Source organism: Pyrus communis, chromosome 6 (assembly GCF_963583255.1).
Source record: "Pyrus communis chromosome 6, drPyrComm1.1, whole genome shotgun sequence".
NCBI lineage: Eukaryota > Viridiplantae > Streptophyta > Magnoliopsida > Rosales > Rosaceae > Pyrus > Pyrus communis.
In genome coordinates, this window is record NC_084808.1 from 21991417 (window position 1) to 22012981 (window position 21565).

The following is a 21565-nucleotide window of genomic DNA, read 5'->3' on the forward strand; positions in this document are numbered from 1 at the left end:
TTTATATAATTTAGTTTACAAATTTTATCTATAAATTTAGTTTTCCTTGTATTACACTTTATTTTCACTTGAGGTTATTAAATTGGAGCTAACTATTAATTTTAATTTGCCATGTCTTAAGTCGTACGATTATAAGAATGGTTGATGTGACAACTTGTTCCACGATTTACGAAACTAAAATGGTATTTTTGTAATTTCACTAATTTTAGGATGTTTGTTTTAAGATCAATAATAATTCCCTTTTACAAACGTATTTTCAAAGGGCTCCTAAAAGAGTTACTAGGCCAAATTTTGCATAATGAACAAGGAACTGATATGCCAAGGAAAAAAATACATCCTTGACAACACCAAAAACTCCTTCCTTCTTGAAACATAAGGGCTCCGCACGCACAACAGGAGAGTTAATGAGGTATAGTCGTAGTGCATCAGTCCCATGGTCATCGATAACTTCCCTTGGTGAAGCATAGTTTTTCAAACTTTTACTCATTTTTTTCCCATCCTCAGCAAGGACAAGTCCATTGCAAATGAGGTTCCTAAAAGTAGGTTTCCCAAATAATGCTGTAGATAACACCGTAAGTGTAGAACTATCTACGAGTCTGATCTAGCCCCTCAGCCACAAAATGGCCACAGAATTTTTTCTCAAAAAGTTCAACATTCTCAAAAAAAGGATAGTGGATATAAGCATAAGGCATGAACCCACTCTCAAACCAACAATCAAACACAGTGTATATGTTGAAGAGCACCATTTTCGGGACCTCGGCTTGAGGAAATAGTAATGTGATCAATATTGCGGCAGTGCAGATCAAAAATCTTAACACCAGAAAGCTCTTCAAGCCTCCGAATACAATCCATAACAACAATTCCTTCACCGTCTTCACTAATCCACAGTGGAAGTGGAGTGCCCCAAAATCTGTAAAATCTAATCAAATGACTGAGGAATAGAATTGGCCAGAATAATGGTATTGATATTAGTCTACTAACTTTATACAGAGAGTTCCTTATAAACAAGCAGCTGATCCTGCAATTCTACTATACAAGAACGGAAGGAAATATATACATATTAATTACTGATTACACGCCTATTCTAGGCCCTTTATGATAGGGATCCTGATTGCTTTCTAACACTCCCCCTCAAGTTGGAGAATGGATGTCAAGAACTCCCAACTTGCGAATCATGACTGAAAAGGAATCCTTACCCAAAGGCTTTGTGAAAACATCTGCTAGTTGCTGCAAGGAGGTGACATACTTGGTAATGATCGATCCATCTTTTATTTTATGAAATGACAATCTATTTCAATATGTAGTGTTCGCTCATGAAAGACCAGATTCGCAGCTATATGTAGTGCAGCGTTATTGTCACAATGAAGTAATGAGGCTTCTGGATGTGGTAACTGCAGGTCACGCAACAAACCCCGCAGCCAGGTGAGTTCACAGCATGCTCCTGTCATCGCACTATATTCAGCTTCTGCCGAAGAGAGTGAGACAGTTTTTTGTCTCTTCGTTCTCCATGAAATCAAGGAATTTCCAAGAAATACACAATATCCAGTGGTAGACCTTCGAGTGATGGGACAACCCGCCCAGTCAGAGTCACAAAAAACACTCAACTTTAATGTATTCTCAGCTGGAAATAAAAGGCCTTAGCCAGGAGCACTTTTGAGGTATCTGAGTATGTGAAGGCCAGCCTTCATATGTGGTCGACGAGGCTCATGCATAAATCGACTGAGGACATGTACATCATATATAATATCAGGCCATGTGATGGTAAGGTAGATCAAACGACCTACCAACCGTCTAAACTGAGATGGGTCATTTAGCAATTCACCTGTATCAGACAACTAAGTTCTTTGCTCCATTAGGAATGAAATAAGTCGGGCACCTAATATACCTTCATCTTTAATAATATCAAGAGCATATTTTCATTGAGAAATATAAATGCCTTTCTTTGAACAAGAAACTTCAATGCCCAAGAAATATTTGAGATCACCAAGATCCTTAATACGAAATTAGGAATGAAGAAATTTTTTATTTTTTTAGGGAACTGATTGCATTTTCATCATTGCCAGTAATCAATATATCATCGACATAAATCAATAGAGCAGTAAATGATTTACCTCTCCTACAAGTGAAAAGAGAATAATCAGCTTTCAACTGAACGAAACTAGCCACTTGAACAACTTCAGTGAACTTAGCAAACCATTGATGTAAGGCTTGTTTGAGGCCATACAAGGACTTGTTGAGGCAACACACTAGGTTTTCCCCCTATCACCGAAGTCCCAGAAAAGGTGTCATGTAAATTTCTTCAAGAAGGTCGCCATGAAGGAATGCATTGTTGACGTCGAGTTGATTAAGGGGTCAGTTACGAGCAGAGGAAATGGAAAGAATGCAGCGCACAGTAATCATTTTCGTTGTGGGTGAGAATGTGTCATGGTAATCAATGATTTCGGTTTAAGTGAAACCTTTGGTGACAAGTCGAGCTTTGTAACGCTCAATGGAACCATCTGAATGACGCTTAATTTTATAGACCCACTTACAATCAATTGGATGTTTGCACAGTGGAAAGGAAGTGAAGGTCCATGTATGATTAGATTAGAGAGCCTTAAGTTCGGCGTTCATCACCTATTACCAGTGAACATGTGATTTTGCTTCTGCAAAAGAGGTTGGTTCGATATCCCTACTAATATTGACAATAAATGATAAATGCTTGGGTGTGCATTGATGGTAAGAAACAAAATTACAAAGAGGATAACGAGTACCTGGTGAATGGCTAAGCGACTGTGAAGACGAAGGGTCTGGGGGCAAAGTCACCTGCGAGCAGACAAAGTCTTGAGAAGAACGAAAGGTTGTTTTGGCGTTGTGATTGGCGAAAAGGTCATGCATATGGTGGTTCTGGGGACTCAAATGAAGTAGGAGAAGGGACAAAAATGGGTGGCATAGGAAAGAAGGAAAATTGTCTAAAGGTAGAGGGATAAGATTGGTTGGTGAAGGAGAAGATTATGAAGTATGAGAGGATTCTGAAGTAAGAGAGGGTGATGCTGAAGGAGACGATGTAATTGAAGGAGCGGATGAGGCTAAAAGAGCATGTGTTGGAATAGTTGAGGAAGAAGGAGGCGTGTCAGACATGGATAGATGAGAAGAAACAATACAGGTCTGATATTGGGAGGAAAAGAGGAACTTTTGTAGTTAGATTTGGAGCATAGGTATTGGTGGCCACGGGTTGGTCATGAGTGGTGGTCTGAAAGGGAAAAATTTCTTCAAAGAAAACAACATCACGATTAGTAAAAAAAAAACTTGGTGTCCAAATCGTATCAACGATAAGCTTTCCGTCCAGCGAGATAACCAAGAAAGATACTTTTGATGGCGCAGGGCGAAAATTTAAAAGTGGGGTGAACAGAAGTGGCATATGCAAGACACCCAAAAACATTCATATGGGTGTAAGATGGAGGTTTGTGATATAGTTTCTCAAAGTGTGTTTTCTTGGCAAGGATTGGAGTGGGAAGTCAATTAATAATGTAGGCACAATAAGGACACCCTCTCCCAAAATCGTAGGGGAAGATTAGCTTGAAAAAGTAATGCCTTGGCAGTTTCAAGAAGATGCCTCCCGTTCGACAACCCCGTTTTGTTGGGGTGCGTAAAAGCATGAATTTTGGTAAATGACCCCATTATCTTGGAAAAATAACGCAAAGAATAAAATTCACCCCCATTATCCACTCGGATTTGTTGTATTTTGGAATTGAATTGTGTTTGAACGAAGGCAAAAAAAGAATTAAGAATGCCTTGTGTTTCGGATTTATGGTGCATGAGGAACATCCATGTATACCGAGAAAAATCGTCAACAATAGTTAAAAAAATAATGTGCTCCAGACAGGGAAATGGTTTTATGAGGTCTCCAAAAGTCGCAGTGTATAAAAGAGAAAAGACTAGAAGTAGAGATGGAACTTGCACCAAATGGAAGTCGTGTTTGTTTGGCTAAAGGGCAAATATCGCATACTATAGTATGAGAATAAGGGAATTTTAATGAAGTTTTGGATAGAAATTCCAAGCGATTGGAAGAAATTTGACCCAAACGCATGTGCCACAAAATAGACGAAATAGTGACAAGTTTACAAGAGGGTTTATTGTTGGGGAATGATTGTTGAGTAGTCAACGCCACAAGGTAGTAAAGTTGCCCGCACTGTTTTCCCAGACCAATCGTTTTCTTCGTAGCAAAGTCCTGTAAAATACACCAATATGGAAAAAAAAATGTCACCGGACAACTCAAACCCATTGTAATTTTGCTAACCAACATAAGATCAACTTTGAAACTAGGTACACCCAAAACAACTCTCAATTCTATGTATGAATTTAAAGACAAATTGTCAATAGAAGTGATATGAGCCTTTTCTCCACTAGATAATACAACCGGTGGCAGTGAGGTTTTGGTGGTGGAGTCGAGCAAGTATGGGGAAGACGTGATGTGGTCTATTACTCCACTATCGATTAACCATTAATGAGAATGCACTCGAAATTTGGACATAATTGGTTCACTACCTGTGGTTTAAGCTTTTGGAACGATCGATGACGGCTTAGTCGCTTTATTATTCATGATGGAAAACATTTGTTGAAACTGGGTCTCTGAGAATGATCAGCACCAGGTTGCATAATCTTCTCCATTGGAAACAAGGATGTAAATAAAAAATGGATTAAAGGTTTTTGGTTTGCCTTCATCCAAGCTTTGGTCATTACCCATGGCTAGGATTGACGACACAAAACAAGAAAAATGGAAAATAGAAAAAACTCACTGTATAGGCATGAGAAAATCTAACGAAAGCATGGCAGAGCAAAGCTAAGGGAAGCCCTACTCTGATACCATGTAAAATCTAATCAAATGACTGAGGAATAGAATTGGCCAGAATAATGGTATTGATATTAGTCTACTAACTTTATACAGAGAGTTCCCTATAAACAAGGTTGGTCCTGCAATTCTACTATACAAGAGAGGAAGGAAATATATACATATTAATTACTGATTACATGCGTATTCTAGGCCCTTTATGATAGGGATCTTGATTGCTTTCTAACAAAATCTACTTCGACTAACAACCCAATCTCATGCATTTTCCAGCCAATTGTGAAAGCGTTTTTTCTTCACAAAATCAAGAACCCAGCAAGTCTGCTTCTTGTTTTCTAACAATTTTTCTTTCAACAGCTCCACTCGGATAAACCAGCTTGGAATAGTTCTGTAAATAAACGGAGTTTTAGATCTCCAACAAAAGGGATAAGAATGAGTAAACATTTCAGACTTCACTAGCCTTCCTTTTGCCTTCACTACTTCAATAATTTCTTCATTTGCATCCTTGACATAGGCACTTGCTGAAATCGGTAATTCTTTCGGTAAAGCGTCCATCATCATCGACAACTACAATCAAGTTATCTCCCTTGTTGATTACTTGATTTTCAAGGCAAACACGATAATCTTCTTCACCAAATACATGAGCACGATGAACAATACCAGTATCACTGTCATCAGTAACATAGTTGTTTGCAACAACTCTAAATGCCACATCAGAGAACTCCATAAAGTAGTCAAAGAGTGGTTCATACTTCTTTCCCAATAAGGAAGCACAAGAAAATTTCTCCACTACTTCATGTGTAGTGTCCATGGTTTCCTTTTTCCCACCTGAGGATCCCTTGGCCTTTGAATTTAGCTTTTTGAATCACAAACATATCCATTTGCTACATTTTCTTTTGGTTTCTCATTAGAAAAAGTTGACACTTGAGATTCAGCGACAACATACACTTTCCCAGCGTACTAATTGCGAACCTTCACATAAGTAAAATTTGCATTGACACGCAGGGTCAACTGCACAAATTCTTGGTATTAACAAGCCCTCGCACTATTCTCTTAAAATTTTTGCTTCTCTTTTATCTTTAAATTGTGGCTTTTATATCTTTCCCTAAAATTACAGAAGAAAAAGAAAGGAAAAGAGATTAGAGTTTAAGTTTTCAAGCACAAAAATTAGGTAATTCTGTTTGCATATTCGTGGTCCATTGTGATGAACCAGTCTCTTCTCTGGTTCATGCAACATGTTCCATCTCCAACAAGGACAAGGAGATTCAATCCAACTCTGACCAAGGCATTTATTCATATTCCCACACGGACACACGAGCAGCAACCTAGTCCAAGATTGATTAGTAGTTCTTTTCCTATACTGATTGTAATTATGTTTTTTGTATCTTACTACATGATTACTTTGTAACCCTGTATATATACCAATGATAATTGGCTCACTCATTCATTGAGTTGAGATTCATACATAACATTTTTCATGGTATCAAGAACCAGTATCTCAGGACAAAGGTTCATAGTCTAAATTTTTTTTTTCGGTCCTATCCCAATCATGGCGTCTTCTTCTTCCATTGTTGCTGCTCCTTCTGTCATGAACTTCCTCACCATCAAACTCGACCACAACAACTATCCTCTTTGGTGTGCTCAGTTTCTTCCCTTTCTGCGCAGCCGCAACCTCCTCTCTTTTGTTACCGATGAAAACAAATGCCCGTCTGCCTTCCTTCTTGATGACAATGGAAAATTCACTAACAAAGTTAACCCATTGTATAGTGAATAGATACAAACTAATCAGATGATTCTCTCCTGGATTACTAGTTCTCTTACTCCCAAGGTTCTTGCTACCATTGTCAACAAAATTGATTCGGCCTCTGCTTGGTCATCTCTTCAAGAATGATATGCCTCTACGTCTCAGAACCGTATTATTTAGATGCGTACTGAATTAATGAATACTTTTCATGGTGATCTCTATATTACTGACTATCTCGACAAAATGAATGTGTTTGCCGATAATCTTGCCCTTTCTGAAGCCCCTATTTCTAAGTCTGATCTAGTTGTCATCATTATGAGCAAGGTTGGTCCTCAATATGAGACCATTGTTGCTTCTGCATAAGCTCGTGATACTCCCAACACCTACAATGCCTTGGAAGCTTTACTTCTAAGTGCAGAACAACGACACATTGCTTTCTCTCTTCCTTCTGATATCGGCACTTCTGCCTTTGATGTTGTGCGTAGTGGCCATGGTGGTTTGTTCTGCGGTGGTCACAATGGAGGCTATGCTTGTGGTGGTGTCTCCTCCCACAACTACATCAATGATTCTTCTCCTGCACCAACTTCTTCTCGTGGACAGCCATTCTCTTCTAATGGCATCCTTGGCCCAGCTCCTATTTCTTGTGGTTTTGCTTCTGCCTCCCAGACCTTCTCATCTGGACGTATTCAATGTCGGATTTGTCAATGTTATGGTCATTCGGTTATTAATTACTTCAATCATCTCAATATGTCATATGAAGGAAGGGTTCATTTGTCTCGTCTTCAAGCTTATGCGGCTGCCCCCTTGCCCTATGCGCGTCCCACTGCTCCTGCTGCTTCGCCTGTACAACAATGGCTCTTTGACTCTGGTGCCAATTCCCACATAATCAATGATGTGGGACAACTTCATAACCCTCGTGAGTATCATGGAACTGATCAAATTCATGGTGTTCATGGTGGTCCAGGTTTGCAAATCTTCAAAATTGGTGACTCGTTTCTTCACACTAAAACTACTTCCTTTCGTTTACATAATACTCTATTTTGTCCTCAAGCCTCCACTAATGTCATTTCCTTAAATTGTTTTACGGATGATTCGTGTGCAAGATTCACGGACGGGGATGACCCTTTTACAAGGCCTGAGTATTGGACTTTATCCTTGCCGTTCCTCTCATCAAACACCTGGTATTTTTGCTTCTTAAGTGAACATGTAACAGATGCCTTGTGGCATTCTAGGTTAGGACATCCTTCGTTTTCAATTTTACAACAGTTAGTTTCTGCAAATAAATTGACAATTAAAGGCTTGTTTTCTAGAAGATTTTGTCAATTTTGTACTTTAGGTAAAAGTCATAAATTGCCATTTTCTTTATCTTCATCCATGTCTTCTTCACCTTTAGAATTAATTCATTCTGATGTTTTGTCCTCACCTTTTTTCTCAGTTGCTGGTTTTAAGTATTCCATGATTTTTGTGGACGATTTCTCTCGTTATACTTGGTTTTATCCCCTACGCTTAAAGTCTAATGTTTTCTCCACTTTTGTTACTTTTAAAAACTTGGTTGAAAATATGTTTAGTGTTAATATTAAGGCTTTTCAAACGGATGGTGGCGGTGAATTTGTTAATCATGGTTTTCGAAATTTTTTGAATGACCATGGAATTTTACATCGCCTCACTTACCCCCATCATCCTGAACAAAATGGCTTGGCCGAACGTAAACATCGACATTTAGTTGAAATTGGTTTTACTCTCTTAGCTCAATCTGGTCTACCCATTCCCTATTGGACCAAATCCTTTCACACTGCTAATTACATAATTAATCGTTTGCCCACTCGCCTTTTACACAATATTTCTCCGTATGAAAAATTGTTTCAAAAACCTCCTCAATATAATTTTTTCAAAGTTTTTGGTTGTGCATGCTTTCCTTATTTGCATCCGTATAATACTACTAAATTACAATTTCATTCAAAACGTTGTGTTTTCTTGGGTTATTCTTTGAATCATCTTGGTTATCGCTACTTGGATCCCTCTATGGGACGTGTTTTTCTTTCTCACCATGTGGTGTTTGATAAGAATAGTTTTCCATATAAAGACTCCATAGTTACATCGCCTTCCTCGACTCCCTTGTCTATGGACCCCGTCATTGCCATTGGCACATCGCCTCATCCTCCTGCTACCACCACCCCCATCCTGCAGGCCCCTTCCCTTAACACTTCAACCATTTATCCTACACCACAGCCACCTACCCAACGTCGTCTTCAAGTCTACACTCACAGATCTCCACGCCCCAAATATTCCCACCAACTTCCGCAACCACATCCACCATCAACCTCCACATTACCACCTGCATCACCTTTACCATACCTCCTACTTCTTCCCTAGATCCAGTCCATATTGTTCCCTCTGCCTTACCCTCGACTGTACCCCCTACTTCTTCACCTGCACCGGTCCCTGTAGCAATGCCACCAATTATACCCACACCGCCAGTTTCATCTACTCCTGAGGCAAAATGACTTGTCCCATTCCATGATCACTCGAAGCAAAATTGGTATTCGCAAACCTAACCCCAAATATGCTTGTGTTACTACTTTTGCTAACGACTTGGTTGAGCCCACATGTTTTAGTCAGGCTAAAAAACATTTCGAGGGACACAAGGCAATGGCAGACGAGTTCAATGCATTACAACGAAACGGCACTTGGACTTTGGTCTCGTTTCACCACACTATGAACATTCTCCTGAACAAATGGGTCTATAAAATCAAGTGGCGCTCTGATGGTTCAATTGAACGTTACAAAGCACGATTAGTGGCTAATGGGTTTCATCAACAAGAAGGTTTAGACTATGTGAGACATTTAGTCCCATTGTCAATCATGCGACTATTCGGTTAATTCTCTCTATTGTTATTCACTACAATTGGCCTTTTTGTCAACTCAATGTTCAAAATGCCTTTCTTCATGGCTCTTTGACTGAGGAAGTCTATATGCGGCAACCATCAGGGTTTGTTGATCTTCAACGTCCTACTCATGTGTGCAAATTGCAGCGGTCCTTATACGGTCTTAAACAAGCTCATTGTGCTTGGTTCCAATATTTTTCTCAACACTTGGAAAATTTGGGTTTTGTCTCCTCTCATGCCTACTCTTTCTTATTTACTTTTTTTTCTATGGTTCCGTGGTTATTTACTTGTTAATATATATGGATAACATTCTTATTACTGGCAATAGCACGGCTCATATCGCCCATTTGATTCATCAGTTGGGCACCCTATTTTCCATGAAGGATTTTGTACCTCTCAATTATTTCTTAGGGATGTAAGTTCATCGCACTACCACAGGTCTTCATCTTACACAAACCAAGTATATCACTAATCTCCTCAAACGTACCATCATGTTGGAATGCAAGCCTATTTCGACCCTAACAATTAGTGGTCGCCACCTCAGTCTATCGGATGGCAAACCATTGTCTAATATCACTGAGTTTCGTAGTGTTGTGGGGGCCTTGCAGTACCTCTACTTCACTCGTCCTGACATTACCTTTGCTGTTAATTAGGTTTGCCACTTTATGCATAAGCCCACTACGGTCCATTGGGTTGCAGTCAAGCGTATCCTCAGTTATCTTAAAGCTACTCCAAATCATGGCATTGTCTACTACCTAAGTTCTCTCCAACTCACTACCTATGATGATGCGGACTATGCTGGTGATCTTGATGATCGTCATTCCACTGGTGGTTATTGTATTTTCCTTTACGACAACCTTATCTCCTGAAGCTCCATGAAGCAACGTGGTGTCTTGCGCTCCAGTACTGAAGCGGAATATCGTCAATTGCCTACACAGTCGTTGCTCTCTCTTGGTATCACATGTTGTTCCGTGAGCTTCATCTTCCTCTTGCTCCTCCACGCATTTGGTGCGACAACATTAGTGCCATTTATGTCGCATCTAATCCGGTCTATCAACAACACATGGGGCATGTCGAAGTCAACTACCATTATGTTCGTGAGAAAGTAACTCGCAACGAGATCATTGTTGGCTATGTCTCTTCCGTGGATCAGTTGGTAGATCTTCTTACCAAAGGTATCTTTGCCGCTCGGTTTACTTTCTTGCTATCCAAACTACCAGTTCGTGACCTCCCTGTCAATTTGCGAGGGAATGATAAACCAGTCTCTTCTATGGTTCATGCAACAGGTTCCATCTCCACTAAGAACAATGAGATTCAATCCAACTCTGACCAGGACATTCATTCCTATTCCCATATGGACACACGAGCAGCAGCTTACTCCAAGGTTGATCAGTAGTTCTTTTCCTATACTGATTGTAATTATGTTTTCTGTATCCTACTAAACGAGATAAGTTGAGATTCATACATCTTTCACATTAGAGGTGAGATGGAGCCATGACAGGGGAAAAAGTGACAAAGTGTATATCTATCATCTAGTAACCTGAACAGAGCATGTCACATATATTTCTTTCACAACGCATGTGTTGTGGTGCAATTACAAAAATGGTAAATGGAACACATCTACAAATATTATGCATCAGGTATCTGCTCCTAATTAAGGTCCCATTTGGTGACTCGGATTGAATTTGATTGGATATCTCACTAAATTCAAGGGATGTTGAAGGAAGAAGTAAAGGTCAACTTCCAAGCTTTTTCGAAGATAATGGTGGAAGATGAACTAGTCTGGAAAATAACTAATCCTCTTAACTTCCAAACTTTGTCGAAGTTAATGGTGGAAGATGGACTAGTCTGGAATATAACTTATCCTGAGTTTCCTTGATGACTAATCCATCTTCCACTTTTAGTCTCGACAAAATCTGGAAGTTGGCATCTGATCTTTCTTCAACGTACCTTGAATGTAGCGAGTTAACAAATCCAATCCATTCCTAAGCACCAAATGTGCCTCAAACACTTTTAGAAGTATGAGGATTGATCGGGGATGATTCCCATCTGCCTAAGTACCAAAGCTGCTTTTTTCTTTAGTTCATCGTCCCGGAGAAGTTGGACAAGGATATTCTCAAACCTCTTCTTTAACGTCTCAGCGATAGTTGTATGCTCCAGGATCTTCTGAAACAGGTCTAAGGCTTTGGTTTTTGCAGATGAAGATCCTTTGTCCAAGAGTTGCAGAATGGCAACCACACCCTGGTTGTCCACAATGGCAGCAGTTGCATCTGTTAGTGTGCTGTGGTCAATTAGCAATGTTTCAAGTGCCGTCAGAGCTGCCTCTGCCACACCAGACTCCGTCTCACTCAAAGTGCGCACAAGCGGGCTCACAGCATTTGCCTTAACCAGGCAGAAGGTATCTCTTGGTGAACAAGCAGCACCATGAACAGGACAGGAGTTTTCATTCTCTGATGATGCCGAAAAGCACAACATAATGGAAACATTCTTCATCAAATCAAAGAGGGGCACAGGGTGCTTGGTTTGCTTGATGGTTTCATTGGAGACTGACAGGCTGGCAGACTGGGAAAGTTGGGCAAGTGCAATGGCTGTTCTCTGCTTAGCTAGTGAGCTGCCACGGGTTAGAACACGAACTAGTGATGGGTACACTTCAAGCCTGCCCAATTGTTTCTGAAGTTCGGGCTTGTTGGGTTCTGTGTAGCGCAAAAGGGCTGCTAGAGCATTCTCCAGTAGAGATGTGCCTTGGTTGGATTGTGCTCTGTTCCCCCAATTTTCCTCATCCATGCTGCAAATTACCTCATGAATGGCTTTTAGCACTTCTGATTTTCGGAGTATCTCATCAATACTACTATCGTCCCTGGGAAGCTGGCTGATAATTCCTGCCGCAGTTGACCTTTCTTCAATATCCGGTGAATTAATGAAGATCATTGACAGGGTGTTAATGGCAGTTTCTTTTGCAGGAGATGGTGGAAGGGGAACCCCATCTGGATGACCCTTGGATATGCAATATATAAGTTTCATTGCCCATCTTCTCACTGCAGGCGCAGGATGATCGCTATAAAGGGAAGAGAAAAGGTGAGCAGTTGCCTCCTGTTCAGATCGTATTATATCTCGAGCTATCTCTGATTTATAGCTTAGTTCAACCAGTAGGTGCAAGAATTGAATCCTGGTTTGATCTTCAGAGCTGGTTACAAGCTGCAATAGTACACAGACATTGTACTTCGATTGCAGCTCCTCCAAGCCCTGATATTTTAGTTGTTCAAATTGTTGACTCGCTCCAATCATGTTAGCAAGAATCTCAGCTGCTTCTTGTTTCAAGTGTGGATCAGACTTGTTAAATGAGATGAGACCAAGCAAATGTGGTATAGTGGCAGGGTCTTTAAGAAGTCGTTTTACGATCCTGGGATATGCTACGAGTTTCTTGATGGATTTAAGGCAAGCTGATTTGCATGCCGGAGAGCTTGAAGACAGCATCTGAACCAAATTCTGTATAAATTGCGGCTCCTTTAAGTCTTCAACACTATTCTCCTTGAGTTGCATATTCGTCAAGGCTGCAGCCATCAATGTTCTGGTCTCCTGTGGTGCTGCGAAAAGAGGCCAAGGGAATATGATTACATTGTGTAACAGTCGAAAGGTATGGCATTTACCTTCGTTATCAGGCATATCATTTTTACCTTCATTGAAGCGAGCAACGAAAGGTTGAAGGTGTCCTGCTTCAGCCATCTTGACAACAAAATGTGTGTTCAAGGAGAGGTTCTGCAATACCTTATGAGATTTCTGTGACACTTCAGTGTTATCTTTATGGAGTAAAGAAACGAGAAGAGGAATGCAATCTTTTGCATTTCCTATTTTCTCCCCAAGGGTTTCCTTTGCTGACAACTCCAACAAGACTGCAACGGCATCATGTTTGCTTCCACCTTTGTAGATATGCTTCACAATTCTCCGAATGCCCCCTGCTTTGACAATGGTTTCCTGAAGGCAAGCAACAACACTTACATCCAGAATAAGACTACAAAAGTTGAAATGTAATTGGGCTAAGCAAGCCATTTGTTTTCTTTTACCTTTTGTTCATCGTTGTGTTTAGCTAAATAGTAGAGACATTTTAATGCTGCCACAGCATTTACCCCTTCATCTTTTAAGATTACCACCAGCTTTGTTGCAAGTCCTTCCTCTGCAGCTTTGGTTACATATCTTGGCATTTTTAAAAGAAATTGCATGTCCTCTAAAGCCGTGTCCTGTCTCGAGTGGTCAATGGATTTTAGTCCATGAACTGCAGCTTGGAATTTCAGGTCCTGGTCTCTTTGATTCCATTCTTCTATAGAGTTTCGAAGCAAAAGGTTAGGCGTGAGCTCTAGAGATGAAAGTTCCTGTCTGCAGGTGGGGCAGTTCTTCTCTCCACGTCGAAAGTGTTCCTGAATTGCCTTCCTCTCAAAGCTGTGACCGCAAATAATTGCTACGGGGTCTGTCATCATCTTGTTGCAAAGTTCGCATATGAACGAACCAATTGGGTACTGCTGGTGGTAAGTAGAGGTTCCCTCGTCATCTGGTCTAGTAACAACTTCTGTAGTGTAGAGGAAGTCAATCAGTTGCGATAGCTGAAGTGCCTCTGCCTGCTTCTTTTGCGCTTCCATCTCTTCTTTCTCTTGCTTCAAAAGTTGCAGCTCATTTTGTACCAAGGATGCATTCGCCCTAGCACCAAGGGCATCTGCAATCTTCTCCAAAAGCTTTTGAGCATTCTCCCTATTTGTAGCATTTTGTGACATCGAATTCTCCATCTCTGAAGCAATTGATTCTGTTGCAGCTGCTGACCTGAACTCCATTGATTCCAGATTGTTGATGATCTGGTTAGTCATCGAATTCAAGTGCAGCGCGATATCAAGATTGACCAGCTGAAATGAGGAGATGGTATTAGCAATATCTTTGGCTACATCCTGCATCTGCAAGAGCATTGAGTGGGATTTAAGCAAGAGACGTAGGCGGCTTCCACATTTGTAATCCTTGATTATCTTGCTTGCTTTTTTCAACTGACGGTTCAATGTGGTCAGTTTAGCCTTTGTGGACTCCAAACCCAGCGCATTTTCAACCTTCCGGGCATTCAACTTGTCGAGGAGAATATTTAGCTCAGATATACTCCTGGAGAACTCCAGAAAGCTGTCCTTTTCAAACAACAGATCCTTCGTTTCGTTGACAAGCCCTGTGGCTTGAATTGCAACCTTATTCCATAATTCCTGCAGCACTGCCACTCCTACATCCTCGATTCCGATATTGAAATCCATTGTATTCATTTTTAGTTGCTGGTAACATTAAGATGGATGTTCCAAGTTTCACTAGTTTCCTATGATGTCTGTCAATTTCATCAAAAATCCACTCAACTCCATTAGCATCCGGACCTGAAATCCTCCAAACAGCAAACAATTTGAAATTAAGAATTCTGAGACTAAATCTCAGTACCATTATTTGTTCTTTCATAGTCTGTCTTTGCTCAAGCATGATGTTTCTTTCATATCTCAATTGCTAATATGATCACTTTTTTTCAGTATGTTGTCGATATCTGATTTTCCATGTCATGAATTGAGAATAGATTTGTGATCATTTTGGCCAATTTTTCGTTATAACAAAACAAACGATATTCTAACCAATATGGCTACGCCTACATCTGCACTCAACTACGATGCTAAAGCAGAAATGCAGTGCATTGTAATTTGCAAAGCAACTCTAAGATCAATCATGGCTGTTGGGCAAGACCCAAAATCTACCTAAACTCGGTTAAAAACCAGACTCACAAGAATCAAACTCTTCTGACAAACTATGTACATGTTACTACAAGCAAAAGATAAAATTAACAAATTATGTCTTGAAAGTAATTATCATCTAGCATTTATTTGAAATTAAACTTGATAAACCAAAGGAAACGAAATTAAAAGAAAAGAAGTTGCAAGTGAGTTCCTGACCTGTGGGGAAAGGAAGATGGAAGGTACAAGCTTCGAACTCTTAAGTTGCAGCATCCATGGAGGAGTTGAGTCAAGGAGCTGAGGCTTTTGCAGGAAGTTAGGAAGAAGAAGATTGAAAGTGCATAGGTGGGAAGGTCAAGCTGAAAGATATCTACAAAGTCCTCGTACCGTTCTTTTAGTACGTGGTCGGTATGTGTGGTAAAGGTTCCCGGTTGAACTTTTCTCACGCTGCTCACTGACTGAGAAAGCTCACACAGGACAGGAGAGCTAACTTTATTTTATTTTATAATTTGGTTTTAGTGTTGAGGTCTGAGGTCAAATCTTGCTGTAAGACATAATATTAACGAGAATGATTTTTATGGTACGAATACAATCGTATTCTCTTACGTCACAAGAGTTCTTTTACGCAAGGCACAACGCACCAATTAAAATCTGAAAAGCTTATCGTGACAAAAAAATTATTATTTTTAAATAAGCATTTACATTACATCAACATTGTCAAGAAAACAATAAAATCCACACAAAGCGAGGAGGAAAAGATACAAACTAAACTATCACCAAAATCAAACATTATCTCGAGCTGTTTGACCAAAAAAGTCTTGTCAAGAAAGCAATACAATTCACACAAGCAAGGAGGAAAAGATACAAACCATCACCAAAACCAAATTTCATCTCGGGGAGTGTGATAAAAAAAATCAATCTCAAGACAAGATCTCATACAAAAGTACTGTTTTAAAATTCTCTGCATTAGATGGTTAACTACTGTCTCGATTAATTCTTAAGAGTTTGAAATTAAGAAATGACACTTATACTTGCTTAGGCGCCCACCTGACCTGCCTAGGCAGCCTACTCCTAGGTCGCAAGTCTCACTTAGACATAAAGTAGATAATTTTCATTTTGTTTTTTGTTCTAATATTCTATAATCTATATGTCATTCTACTTTGTAACTCATGTATTTAAGTGGAATTATGTATTTTTTTAAGTATAAGCATACATTTATTGAAACGATATCTAATAAATTTACTTAAATCCACTTAGACGTTAGGGCCTAAACCAACTGCTCAACTGATCCCTAACGTCTTTTAAAATCTTGCACAAAAGATAATTTAAACTCCAAACAAACCATAAGCCTAAATCACGATAACTACAATCACCACCTGAAACAAATTCGCTGTTTAAACTCACTTCATCCAAACATATAAAAGAATCATTCTATTATCTACGTTATTTATTTGTAAGAGATAAATTACTAATTTAATGTAAGGAACCGAGTATTTTAGCGATGAAAACGCAGCATAGGGTAAAAAGCATATGGGTTCAATGCAAAACCGAAAGCCAATAAGAAGTTAATTAAACAGTGATCAAAATATATAAGAATACGTGAAAGCGTGTGTATTATAAAACTAAATAATGAAAAGTGAAAACCGAAGACCGAAGACCGAAGACTTTAGACGGAGTCACATTAAATGGTGGCCGCTGACTAGACATTCCAACCGTGTTTGCGTCTCTTCCGTGGCAAAAAAATAAAGACCGACATGTTTCACAATCCGAATTCGTCATCGATTTCCTTTTGCGTGATAAACTGGCCGGCTTGGCCATATCATAGGAGATCAATGACATTAGTTTAGATATAGAAATAATTTTAAAGCTGGATTATGTTATGAACTTGTCAAATTACTAGTTATAGCTTCTTCTTGGTTTTTTTTTTTTTTTTTTTTCCTTCGGGAAATTGGCACAAAGCAATCAATTTCCAAATCTCAGTTATTGAAAATTATTTGATTTCAGTATGCCCTTCATATTTGATTGTTATATCATCAATCTTTAATTACTATGTTGTCGGTATAATTTTGATTTCTTCAACAATTGAGATTTAATTTATGATTAGTTTATTCAATTTCTCATAATTTTTCCTTCAAAAATTACATTTATTGGTTTTTTCATACAGGTGAAGGCAGGTGATTCAAATAAAGGGCTTCGAGTATGGTGCATAGACAAATGTTCTTAACTGTCAAGTTAGAAGCTTCTTGTTTCTATTACCTGCCAAACTAGCCCGTTCCTCGGTGGTTTCCCATATTTTGGACTGCTTGTATTTACCTTTGGGAAAATATTGGCTAAGCCACATGACTTTTTTTGGGAGTTCAAATCTTCAGACATCTGCACCAAAAAGACTCTGGCCTCTCTGTGCCCAATTTATTTGAATGACACGTGTTTTTTTTTCATATATTTTATCTTTTTATTTTTATTTTTTTAATTGAGGAAATAAGTTGATGAGTTAACATTATTAAGTGGGGTTCAAATGAATAGTCAAATGTCAACAAATAAGATAGATCACAGAGAAGCCATAGAAGATTTGAACTCGTTTTTCTAGTGTTAAACGTCTTATGCACGCTTAACTGTGCCATACAAGGGAGGTGGTCTTGTGTGTGTGATCGGCCACTTATATACTGCCTTCTTCCTACATAGTGGGATCAGGGCAAGCTACAGTTTGAGAAGAGAAAAAACAAATTATTCCGTTTTGTTTGTGTGGCTGCACGGTCACATGCTCCGTCCGTCTGTCGTGCACCAAAATTTCTCCATACAAAAAAATAACTCACCAGGCTAACTAAACCAAGCCAAACCATTAGAACATTTACACTCTCGAAGAAGCTCAAATTCTTGCAATATAAAGAGCATAGCCATTACAATTTCATCAAGGCACCCTTACTTTTGGCCCATCACAAAACAAAACAAGTTGATAAAAAAAAAGAAAAAAATAAAATAAAAAGAAAACCACACTTGAAGATCAGATGGATTGACTAAACCAAGTCAGTAGAAATAGGCAGAGGATGAACCCAAATCAAACCCATCAATACCCGCATCCGGGACAGGTGGCATGCTCCCAAACAATGGGCTGTGCTGCACATACTCGTTCGAGTCAAAGCCCACATAGGACCCACTCACCATTGAGTCCAGCCCATTTTTCGTCGTGGGCTCAGAAAACCCGTAAAAGCCCGACTCATTCCAAACTCCGTCCGAGCTCATAATGCCTTCAGGCCCATAACAAGTGGAGGAGGAGACACAAGGAGGCAAAGGTGGTAGCTCATGAGTGTGAGATTGAGACTGATACCCGGATTCATCAGCAACAACGCCGGGAGTGGGCCCATAAGACCCGCTTCCGAACTCTGTTGATGAACCCCCAGAGACTGTGTAGGCATCAAATGGGTCCTGATGAGTGAAGAAGGGCTGCTGGGTGTGTGTTTGGGACTGGGAGTGGGTTTCGGGAAGTGGGGTAGTGAAGAACGCTGACATGTCGCGTTGCGATTCGTCGGGTGAGATAATGGAGGTGACAGACGAGCCATGTGGCATGTCTGAATAGACAAAGTTGGTTCGAGCCTTGGAACCGCGCATGGAGCGAGCGGCTCGGTCGTAGGCCAAGGCGGCCTCCTCCGCCGTATCGAAGGTTCCGAGCCAATGCCTCTCTTTGGTCGAAGGGTCTCGTATCTCAGCCGCATATCTGCCCCACGGCCTTCTCCTCACTCCAAGAAACCTAGTCTCCTGCTGGGTTTGTGGTTGTTGGGTTTGTTGCTGTTGTTGCTTTCTTTTGGTTTTTGATGAAGATGATGGTGAGTTGTTTGATTTAGAAGGTGAGGCTGTGAAGAAGTCCATGGATTTTGATTGAAAAACAAAACAAAAATGAAAAAAGCGTTTCTATAAATTTCTCTGTGAGATAATGCTTTGGATAGAGATTGTCAGTGATGACTACTAGAATTTTTAGAGAAGGGAATGATTGTAGGCTTCTTGGGTTTTCGTCCGTTGCATGTTGGGGTGTTTAAATAAGGGAGATTATTATGTAATTAATTAATTAATATTAATAATATAGTAATGTTTTATTATAGTGATTTGACGTAACTGGAACACCGCCGCGTGATTTGGTAGTTTCGCTTAAATTATAACAGATAATACTAGGAAGACTAAATTTTTTAAACCAAATGATATGTCCTTAATAAAAAAACAAGCACGTTAATCGACATTTAATTAATAATTCACTCATCTATAACCACATTACTCAATTCTAACATATGTTTATTTTATCAAATACGCTAAAAGTGAAACGTATTAAACAAGTCGTCCTCCTATGTTATAATACGCAAAATAATAACTCTACGTAACAATGTTTTCTTTAAACACAAAAATTTCTCCTTATATTAACAGAGTTGCCCATAAACCAAATAAGTTGTCAAATGATGAGCAATTCTCACACTCACGCATGCTAATCATCATCAGAAATTTTGGGTCCATCTTTTTCATGACTGACATCATGTAATTTCTGCCACAAAACACATCATCCATGGCTGAGGCCCGAGGGCACCCTGGAGAGTGTTGTTCTCTGTGCTGCTGACAGCAACTTCATGAATCCGTTGCTAATTTATTTGTTGAAATCTAGTTTATTTAAACAAAACCCTAATTAAATCACCGTGGAACCTTTGCAATATATGCCTTAGATTTCCGATTGATTGAATAAGTACTTAATAATACATTTTCTATCTTGTTTATTTGGCATGCATGATTAGCAACTTATGGCCATTATTATCCTTGTGTGCTGATTCATGTAACTTGTTGCAAGTTTATGTTCTTAATAATTAGGAATATTTTTTCAATTGGATTAAATATTATAATACAGAACTCCCAAGTTCTTAATATCATATCTAACCTAAAGTTTGCTCGCATGTGCCTTAGGAAGGAGGGAGGGAGGGGGAGAGAGAGAGAGAGAGAGAGAGAGAGAGAGAGAATCTGAATTGAATGTATGATCAGCTACTGATCATGGACACTATTGCAGTAATCAAATCACTTTGAATTATGAGCATGCACGCCTGAGAAGAAGTTTTATATATCCAAACCCAAAAGCTTTGTAAAAGGAGTAACCTGCAACATATGATTGCTCAATACATCTCAAATCTCTAATTATCATTCCCATGATCATTCAATTGTCAGTACCCCCATCATTGATCATCCCAATGCAATTAGCAAATCACCATTTTAATACCACCTTTATCTTTTCGAGCATTAGAAATGCTAAGGAGATTTTCTTACTCTCAAAGTAATTGAGACTCTCTATAGACTCTCTGTCACATTACAGTTTAATATCAATTATCGTGTCCACATTATAAAACAATATGCCAAAAATTTAAGGTGGCAGAGAGTCTATAAAGAATCTCACTTTTCAGAGTATCTCCTTAGCATTTCTCTTTCGAGCATGTATACTAGATCATCCCCAAGATTTTCTTTCTTTTCATTTCACTTTCAACTAAAATGGACATAAATTGTAAAACCATATGAAAAAATTATATTTTGAAATTTCTTTTTGACCCGCTAGATTTTTTGGAATCAATCACATCCATAATGCAATTTTTTATTTGAACGTGTAGTTTAAATTTACAATCTAATGAAATGTTATTAAGTGACAAATGATATTATTGTCCTATACCTATGTAGATAGTGTAAATAATATTCACATAACAATTGCGAGAGGGGTCATGTTACTCTACACATTGCATATGGAGACTTTTACGTACATGCACAACACAGGGAATATAATTATCTCAGCCACGTGCATCCAATTTGAGCTTATAATATAATGATATGTTCCACACCTTCTTTCCCAACTTTTCAAACCAAATTTTTTGTTTTATAATTCGTTTAACTACATGGAAATGGCTTTTTCCTCTTATATTTTGGTGAGTTTTGGAGCATCCTTCGTTGCTCATGAATATGCACACGCAGATAGACCTCCATTGAAGGAAAGCCATGTTGGGTTGCATGTGAGAGGGACACAAAGGGCATAGCTTTTTGAAGAAAAACAATCACTAGGAAAGACCTACGTAATAGAAAAAGATCGAGAGAAAACTTGACCTATTGGGACCCATTTTCTTGGCCTTTCGGTACACAGTACATGCATATCTAATTACTTTAGATATTTAGGTTAACTAGTGCTTTGTTATTGTAACTGGAATCCGATTTAAGACCAATTTATTGGATTATGGATAACGAAAACAAGAAAGAAAAAGTACTAAGAGGGCAATACCTTAATGAAGACATTAGTCAGCTTAATCTAAATTAATGATGGTGGCAGTTCAGATCCACATATCTTAGTCTTCTGTCTTATCCTTCCAAATATTTT

The 21565-nt window shown here is 39.1% G+C and overlaps 2 protein-coding genes and 1 pseudogene across 4 annotated transcripts; all 3 read right to left on the reverse strand.

Moving 5' to 3' along the window:
- Positions 1–256: 256 nt before the first annotated feature.
- LOC137736241 (isoleucine--tRNA ligase, cytoplasmic-like) lies at positions 257–6343 on the reverse strand (annotated as a pseudogene).
- Positions 6344–10909: 4566 nt separating this feature from the next.
- Positions 10910–15978, reverse strand: LOC137738135 (U-box domain-containing protein 43-like). Of its 3 annotated transcripts, none has more exons than XM_068477765.1 (4): positions 15409–15978; positions 13519–14801; positions 13132–13429; positions 10910–13041 (listed from the first exon to the last, which is right to left on the reverse strand). In XM_068477765.1, the coding sequence occupies exons 2-4, from the start codon at positions 14740–14742 to the stop codon at positions 11471–11473; spliced, it is 3093 nt and encodes a 1030-aa protein (XP_068333866.1). In that variant the 5' UTR covers positions 14743–14801; positions 15409–15978; the 3' UTR covers positions 10910–11470. The 3 variants fall into 3 exon arrangements, with proteins under 3 accessions (XP_068333866.1, XP_068333864.1, XP_068333865.1); XM_068477763.1 differs by having other exon boundaries at positions 13519–14847; positions 15409–15977; XM_068477764.1 differs by lacking the exon at positions 15409–15978 and having other exon boundaries at positions 13519–15402.
- A 2146-nt stretch (positions 15979–18124) lies between these two features.
- On the reverse strand, positions 18125–19053 carry LOC137736620 (ethylene-responsive transcription factor LEP-like). The gene has a single exon (XM_068475859.1). The coding sequence runs from the start codon at positions 19051–19053 to the stop codon at positions 18214–18216; it is 840 nt and encodes a 279-aa protein (XP_068331960.1). The 3' UTR covers positions 18125–18213.
- Between the last annotated feature and the right edge of the window lie 2512 nt (positions 19054–21565).

Excerpts from the sequence above, each read along its gene's own strand:
- LOC137738135 (XM_068477765.1), bottom strand. The coding sequence starts at position 14,742 with ATGAATACAATGGATTTCAATATCGGAATCGAGGATGTAGGAGTGGCA. Across the intron at positions 13,430-13,518 it reads AACACAACGATGAACAAAAG|GAAACCATTGTCAAAGCAGG; the intron begins GTAAAAGAAAAC and ends GCTTGCCTTCAG. Across the intron at positions 13,042-13,131 it reads CGTTGCTCGCTTCAATGAAG|CACCACAGGAGACCAGAACA; the intron begins GTAAAAATGATA and ends CTCTTTTCGCAG.
- LOC137736620 (XM_068475859.1), bottom strand. The coding sequence starts at position 19,053 with ATGGACTTCTTCACAGCCTCACCTTCTAAATCAAACAACTCACCATCA.